General features: G+C 36.3%; 1 protein-coding gene across 2 annotated transcripts in view; it reads left to right on the top strand.

Annotated features, from left to right (window-relative positions):
* Positions 1–16,085, top strand: part of LOC116712022 (cadherin-7) — a 129,760-nt gene that overhangs the window by 86,365 nt on the left and 27,310 nt on the right. For both annotated transcript variants that reach the window (XM_032551687.1, XM_032551688.1), the window contains 4 exons: positions 1,851–2,038; positions 4,903–5,156; positions 6,225–6,361; positions 10,314–10,435. In XM_032551687.1, the coding sequence (XP_032407578.1) occupies positions 1,851–2,038; positions 4,903–5,156; positions 6,225–6,361; positions 10,314–10,435 (701 nt within the window). The remainder of the gene's footprint in view (positions 1–1,850; positions 2,039–4,902; positions 5,157–6,224; positions 6,362–10,313; positions 10,436–16,085) is intronic.

Below are 16,085 nucleotides of genomic sequence, written 5' to 3'. Positions count from 1 at the left end.
ATTTTGTCAGCCCTTTGCACAGGCTGCTAATGGCTTCCAGGAAAAGCTTTACGATTCAAAGGCATGCAGTGCTCTTCATGATAATCCCGAAGCACCGGCAATCGGTTTACTGCTGATAGCCCGACCGCTGGTCCGGCTGGAGCGCAGTCACCACTGGACTGCCGTGAAGCTGAGTCAATTTGCCGGTCCCCGGGGTGAAAGGGAGATTCAAGTTTGCGCGACAAGTCATCAGTGTCGTTTTAACCCAGCGCTGTCACACTGAGAAGAAAGAGACTTTAGAAGAATTCTGGGGGGTTTTGCTCCTGCTGTTGTGCTCACAGGGTCATGGGTCAGAATCGATATGCCATTACAGTGCTTCAGAGCAGATTGAATCCAGGAGCACTGCTTAGTTGATGATTTGTGGGGAAAAGGCTCAGGACAGGCAAGAGTAGGAGGTGGGTGCAAGGGCAATAGGATGGGAGAAAAGTATTTTTGGGGGGCTTTTAAAGAGCTGCTATTCCATGGCAAATTAAAAAGCCATTATAAAGATTACATGGTGGCAAACAATGTCAGGCAGATTAGCATTTAGACTGTGGCTGAGGGAGACACTGAGGAACACAGAAAGGTCTGGTAATGAGCTCTGGCTTGGTGATTGGAGAGATTATGATTATGAATATGATTCCCTTCTTTATTCTTGTAGGAGTACTTTAAATTTAGGGGGTCAAACAATAGCGTGGAGAACACGATGGAGAGTTTTTACAGTAATAGAATCCTTGAGTGGACATTTCATCCAGTGAATTGTAACAATGGGATTTAAACGCAGCTCCTGTTGTTCTTTTCTTCTGGTCTGGACAGCCTCAAAGTGAAGACATTTTTCATCTGGCTTCATCTATTCTCCTAAAAGTAATACTTGTGGAACACTATGAAGTGAAATTAGTCTCGCTGTTCAAATAGGATAATTTTTTTTGCCCTCTCTGCCTGGAAACAATCAAACTAATCCAGTGATTCAGTTTTAGGAGCTACAGTGGATTTTTGTATCTGCTACCTTAGTGCAATGCTAATACTTATGAGTATTAAAACTATTTACCTAATCAGTTGGAGACTCAAGTTCATTTATACTGTTTATTCCTGTAGTTTTTTTCAACAATCTATGAATAATCTATCATAAATATGTAATCTATAATTGCCTTACTTTTGGATCAGTTGTTTTGCTTTCTTTCTAACTTTATCTAACTGTTTGCATTTTAGATTTTTTTTAATTGACATTTGTCAGATTATTATTATTATTATTATTGCTCAAAACTCATTTATTGATAAGAATCAACTGGCCCAAACAATAATTAGTAACAAAAATAATTGTCAATAGAGGGTAATTCAAAGTTTCTAAAATAATATCCATGATTCAATACAAAGCTGAAAAGCAATGAAAATAAACTGAGAAAAATGACTGTAGTACACACGTATGAAATGTTTGTTTGGAAGTAGAAGGGACAAAATAGCATTGCACAAGTGGCTCAGTTTCCCCTTTCTCTAAGCAATAAACCATAAACAATTTTCTGAAATTTATCAAAGGATCTAAATGAGACTCCTTTTCTCCCAGCCGTGACGGCCTCTGTGAGGAGAAATTTTTAATTTTGCCACATTTATTCTTTTAAATGTGAAACTTCTTGAACACTGTGAACTAAAGTTGGTCTTGCTATTTTAATAGCATAATTTCCCTTTTTTTCTTCCTTGCTGACTTTACCACAAATTGGAGTGAAAACTGAGATTTATGTGTCATTGCCCCTGCTTGTTAGTCTAACGCAAGCGTGGTGGTTGCAAAAAATAAGCACATCCATTACAAACAACCACTCCTGTCCTTCCCTTTCCAGAAAGCTATCAGTACACAGTGCTGGAGTCGCTACCAGTGCAATCTGTGGTGGCCAGAATCAAAGCGGCAGATGCTGATATCGGCTCCAACGCGGAAATGGACTACAGGATCATGGACGGTGACGGGCCCGGCATGTTCAATATAACAACAGACGAGGACACACAAGAGGGGGTTATTATCCTGCAAAAGGTAGAGTTTGGAAAATAAACATATTTTCACAAAAGAAAAACCTATCAGTTTTACTCGTCATGACTGTAGGAGATACATAGCTTTTACAAGGTTCTTTTTTTTTAGACAAGTCTTTATATACCCTATGTTTTTTGTGGCAAAATAAATAAATAAAAATTGTGGATTGGACTATATACTATATAAGTATAATATTACGTAAAAATACCACATTTTTGCGATGGGGGTTACACAAAAGTTGTAAAACAATGTTTTAAGCATGAATTGTATGGGTTTAAAATAGACAACCAACATTTTTATTAAAAATAATCAAATAAAATAAGAAAGAAAAATTATGACTAATGCCAATACTTTTTGGAAAATATTTTGTGAACTAGAGAGACAATAGTGGAAATTTTTTGAAAGTTTGTGTGTGTGTGGCCCATTAATTAAAATAAACAGCAGTTTAGAAAAAAATATACAATAGTTAAACACGGTGGTGGTAGCATGATGGTCTGGGTTGTTAAATTGTCCAGGGTCTTTCTGCCTGTCTGACAAGAAGCAGTAAGAAGACATGTATGACCTCAATATTGAAATAAATCCAATCAAATAAGTAATGCATTATTAATTGAAAGTTAGTTCTTCCATTTGAGCTTAGTAAATTGTAATAAAAAACACTGACTAAACATTTTGGTATGTTAAAAGGTGATAATTATTGTGCTTCTTTAATTGATTAAGAACTGAAATGGTCTAAAAAAAAAAAGAAAACCTACTTTGAAAACATTTGGAGTGATCGTGATGTTTTTATGTCATCCAGGAAAATTTTATTTCTTTTTTGTTTGTTTGCATGTTTGTGTTTTCCAGTTTTACAACTACTTAATGATGCCACGTTTTGTGAGGTCATTCAAGTGTATTGGGAGTAAACACAAATCAACCAGTGTCCGTCTGGTTATCCTGGAAATAAACATTAAATAATAAAGAGACCAAAGAACAGTTTGAAAGCAAGCAGGAAAAGTCACTGCTGTGTTCTTAACTGCCTTCACTAAGTCAGGTCAGTTCAGTTCACTTTATTTTGGTAAACTAAACAGAGGAAACAAAAAATAACAATAAATAAACCCACAATTTACCAAAAAAGGAATAAACTGAAGCCAAAGCTTATGCTTGCCTACCCTGTTCATATACTTAGCAGCCTACCATCATAAAATATATCTTCTGTCCATATAGACATACAAACAAAGATGCATGCCTGTACATGTGTATACATCTACATTTTTTACAAACATGATTACACAATGCATGTGTACATCTATACAGCAGTATAATATTTTATCGTTTTACATTTTAGGGCTCTAAATAGATTACTCAGTTATCCTGTAAATTTTTCTACATTCACTTTATTTGTTCTTATTTTGATAAATAAAGATGGACAACGTATTTTAACACAAATATTTAACACCATATGTTTTACCTCACTGTAGTAGGATTATTTATTTATAATAAAATGTTGTTTTTTTCCTGTATCTGTTCATTAATATATAAATAGTACAGTACATCATAACTTCTGGGCGATGGGTCAGATTTCCAGGTTTCAGTCTTGAAATGGTCTCTTCAGGTCTCTTGAATGTGACAGCTCATTGCTGCCTCTCCTTGGTCAGAGTGGTAGAACCATTGTTGCCCACAGGCAGTTCTTGTCAGACTGGCCAATTTGATCCTTTGTTTGTTTCAAACCAAAACTCAAACAAATACAAGGCAGAAGTGAGTCTCTGACAATGAAACTGTCAAATAAGCGTGCTCAGTATATTACATTTTGCAGAGAGAGTTTAATAAGCCAGACAAAATGTTTGAAAAGCATTTATCTTTGTACGCTTTCATCCACCTTGTGTGCCTTTCTTTATAATCACCGTTGGTTCATGTATGGGACAAAGTCGCTACAATTTATCATCAAATCACTTTGTCTGACAGTGTGTTAAATTTTAGGAGTGCTGGAGATCACAACCTTAATTGTGATCAATATCACCAGATTGGGTAAATGAATGTAAACGTATCTTCACACAAGCTGTTCATTTATCCTTGACAGAAAATTTCGATATTTTATTTTTGTACAGCAAAGGACAGTGTTAAAAAAAAACAAAAACAAAAAAAATATTTTCTTGTTTGACAAATAACCAAATTAAAGCTGCTGTAGGTAACTTTGATAAAAAGGTTTTTACATATTTGCTAAAACTGTCATTGTGTCATGCTAGTAGAATATGAGACAAACAAAAAGTAGAAAAAACAAAGTTCCTTCCAGTGGGGCTACTGCCATCTGCAGAAATACATCTCTCCCAATTAGAGCAAGAAGGAATGACTTAGCACTGTCAATCATCCTCATGTACATGCAGCTCACACTCTTATCTGCCTCATATTCTACTGTCAGGACATAGTGACAGTTTCAGCAAGTATAAAACACATTTTTTTAATAAAAGGTAGCTACTGCAGCCTTAATTCAGAGTCAAGAAAATTTGTGATCTTCATATTGGTAGCTTCCAGGTCTCAGTGAGTACGCAAAAAGAAAACAATATAAAAAAATATATAAATATCTAGAATTTAATCCTTAAAAAAATAAGTCCACCCATCTATCTGTCTGTTATCCATCCTTCCAGGAGTCATTTTCTTTTCTTATTACATCTTTCATCCAGTTAGTGAATGTTGTGGATTTAATATTTTACACCTTAAAATTTTTTTCCATAAATTTAACATGTCTTATATGTTTACTTAAGCAAAACTTGCCAGAAATGAGCTAAAACATCTGAAAATAAGGAAAGATGGAATTTTTACAAAAAAGCTGTGTGGAAACCTTAATGTAACCCATTTTTTGTTATATTTTTCTATTCCCTTTTTTCTCCCAGCCCCTAGATTTTGAGACAAGAAGTGGCTTCGCTCTAAGAATCGAGGCCACAAACAGGAACATTGACTCCAATTTCTTGAGCCTCGGCCCATTTAGCGACATAACGTCAATGAAGGTTTCCGTGGCAGATGTGAACGAGCCGCCCGTCTTTTCTACACCGCTTTCCAAACTGAATGTTTCCGAGGACGCCAAAGTGGGCACCTCAATCGGTAGAGTCTCTGCCCACGATCCAGATAACTCCAACAGTGGCATCAGGTACAAACGCCGTGCTTCCCCGCTGCGCCACACAATAATAGGCCAGAAATCTGATTGGAAACAAAAACCTCCAGACACTTCTCTTCCTTTCAACTTCAAGTTATGCAATTAGTTTACAGAGTTTTGCGTAAAGGAAAAAAAGTAAACAGTACCCCAAATATGCAAACAAATAGCTTCTCAACATTATCTGCAAACACAGACTCCACGGAGCCTTGAAAGTCCCCAATCTGGCTGTCACAAAGACAGCAGCAGATGGTGGGCGGGCCAAGGAGTGCTGCATTTGCAAATATAAAATGCCATCTTGAACAAGAGAAGGGCATTCCTGCAGGAGGGTCAAGGCCCGACACTTGCGCAGTGGCATTTACGACTCAAAACAAGCACTCACATTGTCAATCTTTACAGTGTCACTCTCGAGATGCTCCTAACCCCGCCACCCCCTTCTGCTCTAATTGAATGAATATTGTATGGTATTCATGCTTGGTCTGTTAGGATTGTTAGTAATCTTAATCAGAAAATCTAATTACTGCTCCATTGTAGCTGTAAATTGCCTTTTTTTGCCCCCGTGACTGTTATCAGAATCAGCAATATATTTCTCTACATCTGTTGAAATTAAAATTACTGTGGAACTAATGCTGCCACAAGAGTCAAATTACACTGCAATAATATCCTTTGGATGTATGCTAATTGAAGCTGTAATTTTCTTTTGAAAAATACGCTCACAAGTATTGAAAGGACTCGATAAGTGTTGTGTGTTGAGGGAACGTCTACACTTTTATCAAAATTTAATAGGCCTTTGTGTCATCCTATAAGTTCCAAAAAAAGGTGACATTATATGTGACATTTAGAGAGCAATTGGAAAAAATATATATATTTCATGAAGTTTAAAATCAATACAAGGAGGTAAGTATGGAGCTTATTATTTTAATTTCGCACAAACTGATGAAAAAGGACAGAACAATGTTTTCCTTCAGGTAAAAGAAACTACTATACTTTAATGTCAAATCAATACAAGTTAATCTCATTTTTAGCAATATGCCATGTGTAATATAAATGAGTTTCTGTGCCTAGGTACTCCATTGACAGGAACACAGACTTGGAGCGTTTTTTCAACGTTGACGCTTTGAGTGGGATCATCAGCACAGCCAAGTCTCTGGACCGAGAAGCCAACTCCATCCACAATCTCACCATTTTAGCCATCGAGAGCTGTAAGTCGATCAACAGCAACAGGATATTGAGAAATACAATATATTTGTTCAAATCCTCCACTGTTAGTCAAATAATTAAGTAACTGTTTATAAGTCATAGTAGTTTTCAAGTAATTGTGCTGGAAGATATGGCTGAATCTGTTGGAGGGCCCTTACAGAAAGGGACAGGAAAAAAAAAAAAAAGGTTATTCAGAAAACTCAGTTCCGCTGAGTTACAAATGCAGAATTAAATTCAACTTTTATTTATAGTAAAGAATGGTTATTACTATAGTTAAAGTATAGGATTCTAATTCACAAATAAAAATCACAAAAATGATTGAACACACATTTTAGAAATAGCTCAATGTATTTTAAAACAGTATGAAAAATGTACCTGTATATATTACTTTTTTAAAATAAAAAAATAAATGTAAGACTTTTTAAGACATTGAAAATAACATTTAATACAGTGACTGTATAAAGACAATTTTGATTGTAGTTATAAAACAATACAGAGGCAGTAAGTTTATTGTTTCAGTGGTAAAAAAGTTTTCTGTCCAAGGACAATGTGTCTCATTGTGGGTGACATGGGATTTGAGAAAACAGAGCAGATGCACAAAAAAACCAGAGAAGCACTGTAGTTTGTGTCGTTTCCATGTAATGAAACAATAAAGTCAGTTGAAGCAGCATCTCCTTCAGCAGCCGCAGTACAGGGAGAAACACAGCTAAACATAGAAGCTCTGAGCTAGTAGTAAAATCAATGATATGAAGAACAGAGTACACACAGTCACAGCAATAGCTTCTTCTGTTGGTTTGTGTAGTAGACAGAGAACATCATTGTTCTCTCTGGCAGACTTCAGTCTGACCTTTAAGAGCGAAAGCAAAGTTTCCTTAACACACGCCTCATATCAAAGTAAAAATGGTGCGGTGTCTTTCTCATGATAGAGGGAGTCACCTTCATGGCAACAGTGAGCCAAGCAGGTCATGTGATTTAGGGTTTTTGAAGACTTCTTTTAGTGCCATACAGTCTGCTTTCAGGTTAAATTTACCTAGAAAGTCATGTTTGAATGTCTTATTGAATGTTTTTTTATAGACCATTTTCCATACGATAAAATAGCTGATTTGAAGATCTTTAGAGAACTCTACCAGACTGACAAGCTTTTTTCCCCCTAAACCCCTCAAACGGTTGTTTCATTCTCACCACAGTTCAGCAGTCAAGATTACAGCATGCTGAATGTGTGGGATTTGAACAGGCCAAACAAAATGTTCTCATTATGTGTACCACATACACATGAGATACACCTGATTGTGGTTGAAGCCATTTTAAGTGGATATATATGGAGCTTTCCAAATTCATTCTACTTCAGAAAAAATACCCTTTTTTTGCATTTTAAACAGCATATTGGAAGGTACTATCTAGACCTTTTTCTTGAGAATTTATAATTGTCAAGAAATGTGTTAGTAAAACACATAGGTTGTTGTAGAGTGTCCAATTCTTCTCACACAACTGTATTTTTTAAAATATCAAAATATCAGCTTTAGGGTATCTTTAATGCTAAATGAAAAATGGCAGGAGTGTCTTGCCCTGTCTTTTTGTTCATATTTTTGTACCTCTCTTGAAGAGTCTCTTCAAACGTGGCTGCCAATTTATTACACCATGTACTTACTTAAGATTCTGTCCATTTTCTCTTTCTACAAAAATGCCCCCCAGGGTTTAGAGAAGTGTCATTTAGCCTGTCAGTAAAAAATTGTCGCTCCTCTCAGACTTCCTAATGCCCATTAGTCTGCAGTACAGGGGAAATTACAGCACATAGTCACGGGGTTGACGCACGGCTGTCAGGGAATGTTAATTTACACACAGGACGGTCACTCTGACCTCCATGTCTCCCTGAGCCATGGGGACGAGATGCTGACTAAGGGCAGACCGTCTCACCCACGGGTGAACAATGTTAATGTGATGTGAAGAAGTGCCGCATGCCTTTTTATTTTTTTGTTCATCTGTCAATGCTACAAGGACGTGAACACCTTTTTTTCTGCCTCTTTGCTTTGCAGTCCCATCATTTTACTGACATTACGCTAACACAGTGGCCAACTATCATCAGCACACAACCCACTGAGCACTTCAGACAGCTGCGTCACACCAGTATAAGTTAAGGAAGACTAGCAGCCTGTCGGCATTGCACTTCTTCTGTTTTCCTATCTTAAAAGTGACTGTTGTATAAAGAATGTTCAGTTTATTTTATTTATTTATTTTATTTTCCAAACCTTTTATGCTTCTCCACTTCAAAGCTGTTTTTATTTACGTCTCATGGCACACAGATGTACTTCTTGGTTGATTTCAGAAGTGTCGCCTGATATAGCACAAGAGAGAAGGCGGGATATAATAATAGCCATATGAAATGTCACAACAGTCCCTCATGCGTGAGGTACTGACTTCTGACACACAGTGATACTCATGCACTGTTTTCAGCTAAAAAACATCTTTGATTTGAAGGATTGACGCTGATATTCCCTGCCCTCCGCTGCCTTCTGACATTATTAATAGTAAATGCGTTCTATGTAGCTAAAAAAGAGAGCAAGTATGCTTCAGTGGAGGCTTGCTGGGCATTTGAGCCGGAGTCACTCACATTTCATCCGCCCTCCGCTCCGTCCAGTCCACGCCAATGACAAGTCTGTGGCCTGAGGCTCTGCGCGCCCTTTTTATCACCATCAAATAAGTCGCCCCGAATGTCAGACCATCATCTCTGGCCGGCATCATGGCGACGCCACACTAAATCATCGTCTCGCACTCAGATGCAGCCATTTAGCCATCAGTGTGTGTCAAGCAGGAAGAGCTGTGAAGCCCACTGTGGAAGATGGTTCACGCACATAGCTTTCCCTGACAACAAGCCTTTACTGAGGCTAATCGCTCACACCGATCGACAGCAGGCAGGTTAACAGTGCCGTCTCTTTGAAGTAGATTTAAATTTACAGTACGGTACCTTGAAAATTTGTGCGTTCACAGATTTCTTCAGATTTATCTCTTTTTATGTATTCACAAGGTTTGTAGAAGTACAAAAAAAGGCAAACATTGGAAGAAGTCAACTCTTCTTTGCAGGATAATTTGAAATCACTCACATAGAAGGAGAGTTTTTGAGATTAAGGTAATTCCTTGGTAACTAAATCGTATTTACATGTAGAAGTTAAGACCCTTTCAAAAACTTGAATTTGTTTTCAGTTTTTGAGTCAGCGTATAGAAATGTGTTGACAGGAACATTCATTTTGTCATGAAGATGTAAGAATTATTATCTACTATGCTTTTAGCAGCTTATATGTTAACTTGCTTGTTTATAACTGGCATCTTATTGAAAATTCAATAATACTATATACATCTAGCAGTTTATGTGCTATATTTAATTTAAAATGCTAAAGTTAGCAAATATTCTAGCAGTAGTATTTTGGCTAAAGCCTGCATGTTAGTTGACACCAAGTAATTCTAGCTAGTGATAGCACCAGACTATATTTTAACATTTCTTTTGAATGCTAATCTTAGCTAACACACTAACATAAACATATGTCAGTGTGCTAGCCAACCAGTTCCTCCAGTTTTATGGAACGTCACAATCATGGAAATTCATACAAAATCAATAGATCCTTGCATTATTTCATGCTAAAGCATAATTAGGAAGTTCATACTCTCAAATATGCATTAGAAATTCTTCCACTGTCTGGCAGTTTTTCATACTCAGCCTTACCTGATGTTCTATAGTTCATGATGAGCAATATGACAAGAAACAAATCAAAACAACAAGGAAAATACTGTTTCATTTAGTGAATGCCTATTTTGATTAAGCATGAAGCATCAGAAAATAACAAAAAATACTCAGTAATACAGCCAAGAATATCAAGGTCCAGTAAAAGCAGAATTAAAAATGGATTTTGCAAAAATATGTGAACCTGGACTCTTTCCTTTTTCTTTGTATTTTTTCCCCAGTGGATCCAAACCAGATTGGGAAAGGCATAACTCTGATCACGGTGTTGGATGTAAATGATAACGCCCCAGTCTTTGCAATAGACTATGAAACGCTCCTGTGTGAAAACTCAATGCCAGGGCAGGTAAGACCCAGAGACATCTCTGTTGTCTGTCTGGTATCCTTTCTTCTTTTCTTTCCCTCTCTCTCTGTAAACTCCCTTGAAGTTTGACACACAAAGACAGCCTGCTGAGCCTCACAGCCATTAAAACTCTCCCCTCCCTCTAAACAACTGCATTGTGCTCAAACTGTATCTGTTTTGCAGCTCAGGGTTACGCCAGGTGGACAGCATCATTAGTAGGAGACACAACCTCAAGATTTAATAGGAATTGTAGGAGTTGCTGTTCATTAGAGAACTTTCTCTCATTCACTTTCTTGCCACTGTTCCAGAGTTAGCCTGTGGTCTTTTTGCACATTTGAATGTCATTTTATGGAAGGCTGGAGTGGTGCTTTATAATAGTTTGATAATAAGCCTGTCGTGAACAAGAACAGAAAGTTTATCTTAGTATTGTGCAATGCAATTTTTGCTTCTAAAACAGAAAAAGGGGGAAGTAAACTGTGTCCATGCATTGCATTTCCCCCCTCCACATTTGGCCCCATTCTTGCTGAATGACTTGTGTGTTTGTGGCTGTCATTTTTCAGTTCTTGGCATTTGGAAAATACAGTCAGAGGCAAAGGCTAAAGAAAGCGTGTATGCCTGAATACGTACAATTGATCAGAATGATGCATTTTTATTAGAAATGGCTATTAGGCCATTTTAAATGTGCTATTTGCATTCATATGTTGTAGTTCTTTTATCATTGGGCTCATGGTGGCTGTGTAAAAAAAGGTAAATTAGTTTATTTGGAAAAATGAAAGACAATATTTCATTCTGAATGTGCCTTTTTTGTTGTTCTGTGGGCATAATTTCTGACCGCAGTATTGTTTTACTTTAAAGAGGTCACACTGCCTTCAGGCTCCAAGCGTTCAGTCATTTTGTGTTCATATCATTTGTTTTAATGAAAATCTCAGTGTGAATCTTAAAATAGAAAAGAATTAAAGCTTGCATTGGAGGACATTTTGTCAGGTTACGATTACAAACCTTACTGCAAATTGTTGGGATTTTGTGCAAAATGCAAACAGAAAATTGTGAAGTGGAAAGGAAATTATTGTTTCTTTTTTCTTTTACAAATAATATTCTGGAATACTTGTTGGGCAAATATATTTAATTCCCTTTATTCAGATACCCTTAAATGAATCCATACAAACAATTTATCTTAAAAAAATCACCTAATTAATAGCCTGTGTGTAGTTTAATTTCATTCAGGGTAAATAAATCAGTTCTGCATAGGCAGCTGTAACATTTGAAACATTACAAACTATGGGCAAGTTCAAGATGTTTTAGTTTATTTGCAAGCCATGATGTTTTATAGACTAACTGAACTAAGATTTATATCAGAGTTTAGTCATAATATGTGCAGAACACTGACTTTTACCAAAAACGAATACATTCCGCCAGAATCTCAACTTTTGAAATTTAGTGGATACTCAGTGCAATTCTTTCACGTTCACCTCAAAAATTACAGCAGAGAAACTTAAGCAAAGTGATAAATCAACAATTGTATCAGCCTCCAGGACATAGGGACTGCCATTGCAGATGACAGCATCATCAGGAGGAATAAGGTATAGCAGATTTGTAATTACTCAGCTCAAGCCGACAGATTGCTTACCTAACCCCTATGATAGCTGAGCTGCCACCTCCCCTTGGGGTAGCCACTGGCTCCTCTGTAAAACGAGAAGCTTCAGCCTCTGTGTTTGTCCACCCTGTGAATTGATATGATGCATTCAAATTCTGCCAGGATATGTTCAAAATTATTCTGCACAAAGAATTGCTGTAGTTTGGAGCTGAAATATGCTTAAGTAAACATATATCCAACAAATAAAATAGTGATTAGGTGAAACCGCAATTGATTTGGATGTTGTATCTAGATAATATATAAATTTTCAAAGCCTGAAAGTCATAAGAAATTACAAATGTCTCCTGTTTTCTTGAAAGAAATGTTTCAAGTATTCTAATATGCAAGAAAATCTGGACTAGATTAGGTATCAGTAGGGATATGTCTATACAAAAGTCATGGTTCTGTCAGCAATTTCTAAATTAATTGGATTTTATTATGTTCCAAAAGTAAAAAAAAGAAAGAAAGACAGAAAAAAAGACAAATGAAAAGTGTAGAACTGACTGGAGAATTGGTTAGATTTTCTTTTTGTCAATAAATAAATTAGTAGAAACTGGCAAAGCCAATCCCTAGATAGATAGAATACACAATATAACTCCTTTTTTATTTAATGTGCTCATGTTTGAAAACAACTTCACTTTAACAACCATGCAGAGTAACACAACCTTTTCAAATCAGTTCTAACAAGGTCAGAATAATGATCTACATCACAACATTAAATAACTTAGGACAATGTTGCAACCACTGAAATTGGGTCTGAATTCTCTGATGCAGACCCCGAAAGTTATTTCAAGATTATTTAATAAACATGGTGAAATCACTTTGAAGAAAATTAACTGTAAAACAGACAATAATGTTTAACCGTGCAAATAGGAGCCTCTCCTAACAAAATCATTTCATAGAGAGCTCGTTGTATTGGGACTTAACAGCTGTGTAGCCTGAAGAAAACCATTTATCAGTGGGGTAGAAGAAGAAAAGGTGGCTTCAAAATGGCTATGAAGCGTAAAGATTGAACTTTGGAGCAGTGGAAAAAGGTCATGTGGTCTGATGAATCCAGATTTGTTCTGTTCCAGAGCAATGGCTTCTTATGGTAGGAAGGGCAATGGATGAGCTGATAAATCCGTCTTGCCTAGTGTCTGCTATGCAAGTCTCTGGGGCAGTTTTATGATCTGATGCTTTCAGTGTACAGAGTCAGAAGACAATGTGAATTTACCAAATCCCCAGATCCTAGATGAATGAATTTTCTTATTTTCTAAAAAAAAGAAATAAAATAAAATAAAAAATCCAAAAATAAAGTATTAGAAAAGGAAGTCTACAAATACATTTGAATGTCTGGGATGTGCTCATAGCAGATACCTGAGTTTCCCTCTGACAGTAGATCTGAGCAAAAAAAGTACCTGTCTGAATTAAATCATCAACATCAGTTTAGAGTAAATGTGTGGTGTAATTAAATTAAATTAAATTAATTGATCCTGTAAATTAAGTCAAGTGACTACTTTAGCTCTAATATTTAAAACTGAACAATTTAGAAAAAAATCTTATTTATATATTCAGTACATTTACTATTTTTCCATAAGTTTTTAAACAAAAATTCAGGTTAAAAGTCCCCATATTTACATACTAAATATATTGGATTACTATTGAAAACTTTATTTATTTCAGTAACTCAATTCACCAACTGAAACATGTTATGCATATTAATTACAAACAAACTGATATTTTCAAGCTTAATTTGGTTAATTATGATAATTTTCCATCATAATTGAAATCATCATCTTATCTTCATATTACTTATGAGGATAAGTATATTACATCAGACCAATAAAAAAACATTTGTTAAACATAAATGTAAGTGTAATAAGTATGATAAAAACATGCTTAAAGGTTGTCATTTTTAAATCTGAAAAATGGGCCTAAGAACACAAATTTTAAGTTATTGGTTATGACACTTATTAAGCAGATCAGTTCTATTTCTTGTTAGGATAAACAGAACATCATCCAATCACATGGGATGGGCTTTGAAGGACCTTTTAACATGGTATGGTTTTTGCTGCAGACAGGCTAGTTTGATTATTTCAGACCTGCTGAGATCTACTGGAGTCTCCATATATAGGTAGGTATCTCTCCGGTTTACGGTAAGCATAAATGAAAATATCCAGTGACTAGAAATTGAGTGGGTGAAAATGTTTTGTTGTCATGGGTCAGGAGAGAAAGACTTGCTTGAAATGATAAACATTTGACAGTAGAACAAAAAAGTTTGTTTAAAAGTACTGGACCTTGTGTGCGCTTTGGTTGGATGAGATTAAACTTGATATTTTTAATAAAAAATAAATCAGGTGGGAGTGGCATAAAGCACAGATTGAAATTATATAAAAATGTATGTTATAGCCATTGACAGGCATGGTGGAGGATCTGTAATAATATGGGCTTATTTTAATGGCAAAGGTTCCACTGAATAAATGTATTAAAATTAATGTTTACTTTTTTTTTCTTTAATTCAGCATAAGATTGTACTTTTTAGCAGCTTTTCACACATCCTTACCGAGTGGCCTATGAAGTGTGGAGGGTGTTGCTGTTTTAGACAGCAACAATTACAGCTGTAAAGCAAGTTTTTTAACCTGTTTCATCCTTTTGTTTTTAAGACGAATCACAGCCGCAGACTAGAAGTGCTTGTTTTTGTTTTCATCTCTCACTTTTAACAATTTCTATTCAATCCCATTCAAACACAACCTTCTGGTGGGCAACACCGCAGTGCACCGGTGGGATCCCACCTTCTGACTGCATAATGAAGGCAGGGAGGATGGAAATTTCATGATGAAATTTACACCCAAAAACACATACAGAGCAAAGGGAAGGAGAAGGGTTGACATTTGAATGTGAAAACACAGTTTGAATTACAACGAGGTGTCTGCTGCCTGTTACCAAACAGACTGGGTGGACTCATTACCTGTCTGATATGCGCTCCACCAGCTCTGTGATTCCTAATTAATGAAAATGCTCCTGTTGTGTAGTGTATGTGTGGATGTCGGTGTGAACATGTTGGATGCACTAAATGGGCTTGCTAACCTGTAAAAGCTTTGTTAAGAAAAAAAATAAATAAATAAAATAAATATCGCAAGCTGCCCACGGGTTGTCACGCCCATTGGGTTATTTAGAGCCACAGCAAAGATGAAATAATAACATTTGCCAGTTAGGGCCAGAGTTGACTCTGCGGCTCTGATTAACAGGCAGTTCTGCTGTGAATAACCTGCCATTTTTCAGGCCTAATTAAGGCAGTCTCGTGGCACTGGCTCTCTCCTGAGATGCCACTTGTTACAGTTCATTGGTGCGTCTGTCTTCTGCCATAATATAAATTGATATCATGATGGGGGTGGAAGGGGCCGAGGCACTGTGGATTGCGATGGGGACAATGGGGAGGAGGGGCGGATTCACATTGTACAATCTCTTCATTGTAATCATTACACACATGAGTGGATCTGGGATTCTGCTGTCCCCAGTCTGCTAGCAGCTTCCCAAAGGGAGGTTAGTCAAAAATTATGTGAAGAGAGTTCTATATATAGGCGTGTGTTTAGAGTTGTCCCTTAGCAAAATTGCACAAAGTTACTATTTGACATTTTAATTACTGTTGTGCAGAGGGTTAAACTGGACTTATTCAGTTTCCCTTTTAACAGCTCAACTCTTTGTGGAGTTTATTAGAGGATTTGTGTCTTGATTATATGAAACATTGTACCAAACTGCCAAATTTCTGCAGATAAAAACCAAACAAAGTTTCTTCTCACATTTTACAAAATTGTTATGTCACATTTTTTTTAGCTGTTTCTGATTGAGTGGTTAGAGTCCTCTGTACACATACGTCCTGTTTTATCCTGTCATCTGATTCTTTTGATCACATATTTATAAAGTTAGCCAATTGAGTCAAACTCAGATTATATTTGTCATTTTAAATTTAACCTCAGACATATGAGAGAGATACATGAAAACAATGTTTCTTTAAGCTGTAACTCGCTGTTAATTTGGCAT

Source organism: Xiphophorus hellerii, chromosome 21 (assembly GCF_003331165.1).
Source record: "Xiphophorus hellerii strain 12219 chromosome 21, Xiphophorus_hellerii-4.1, whole genome shotgun sequence".
Classification (NCBI taxonomy): domain Eukaryota; kingdom Metazoa; phylum Chordata; class Actinopteri; order Cyprinodontiformes; family Poeciliidae; genus Xiphophorus; species Xiphophorus hellerii.
The sequence above is the reverse complement of the archived record's forward strand: the minus strand, read 5'-3'. Positions and strand labels throughout refer to the sequence as shown.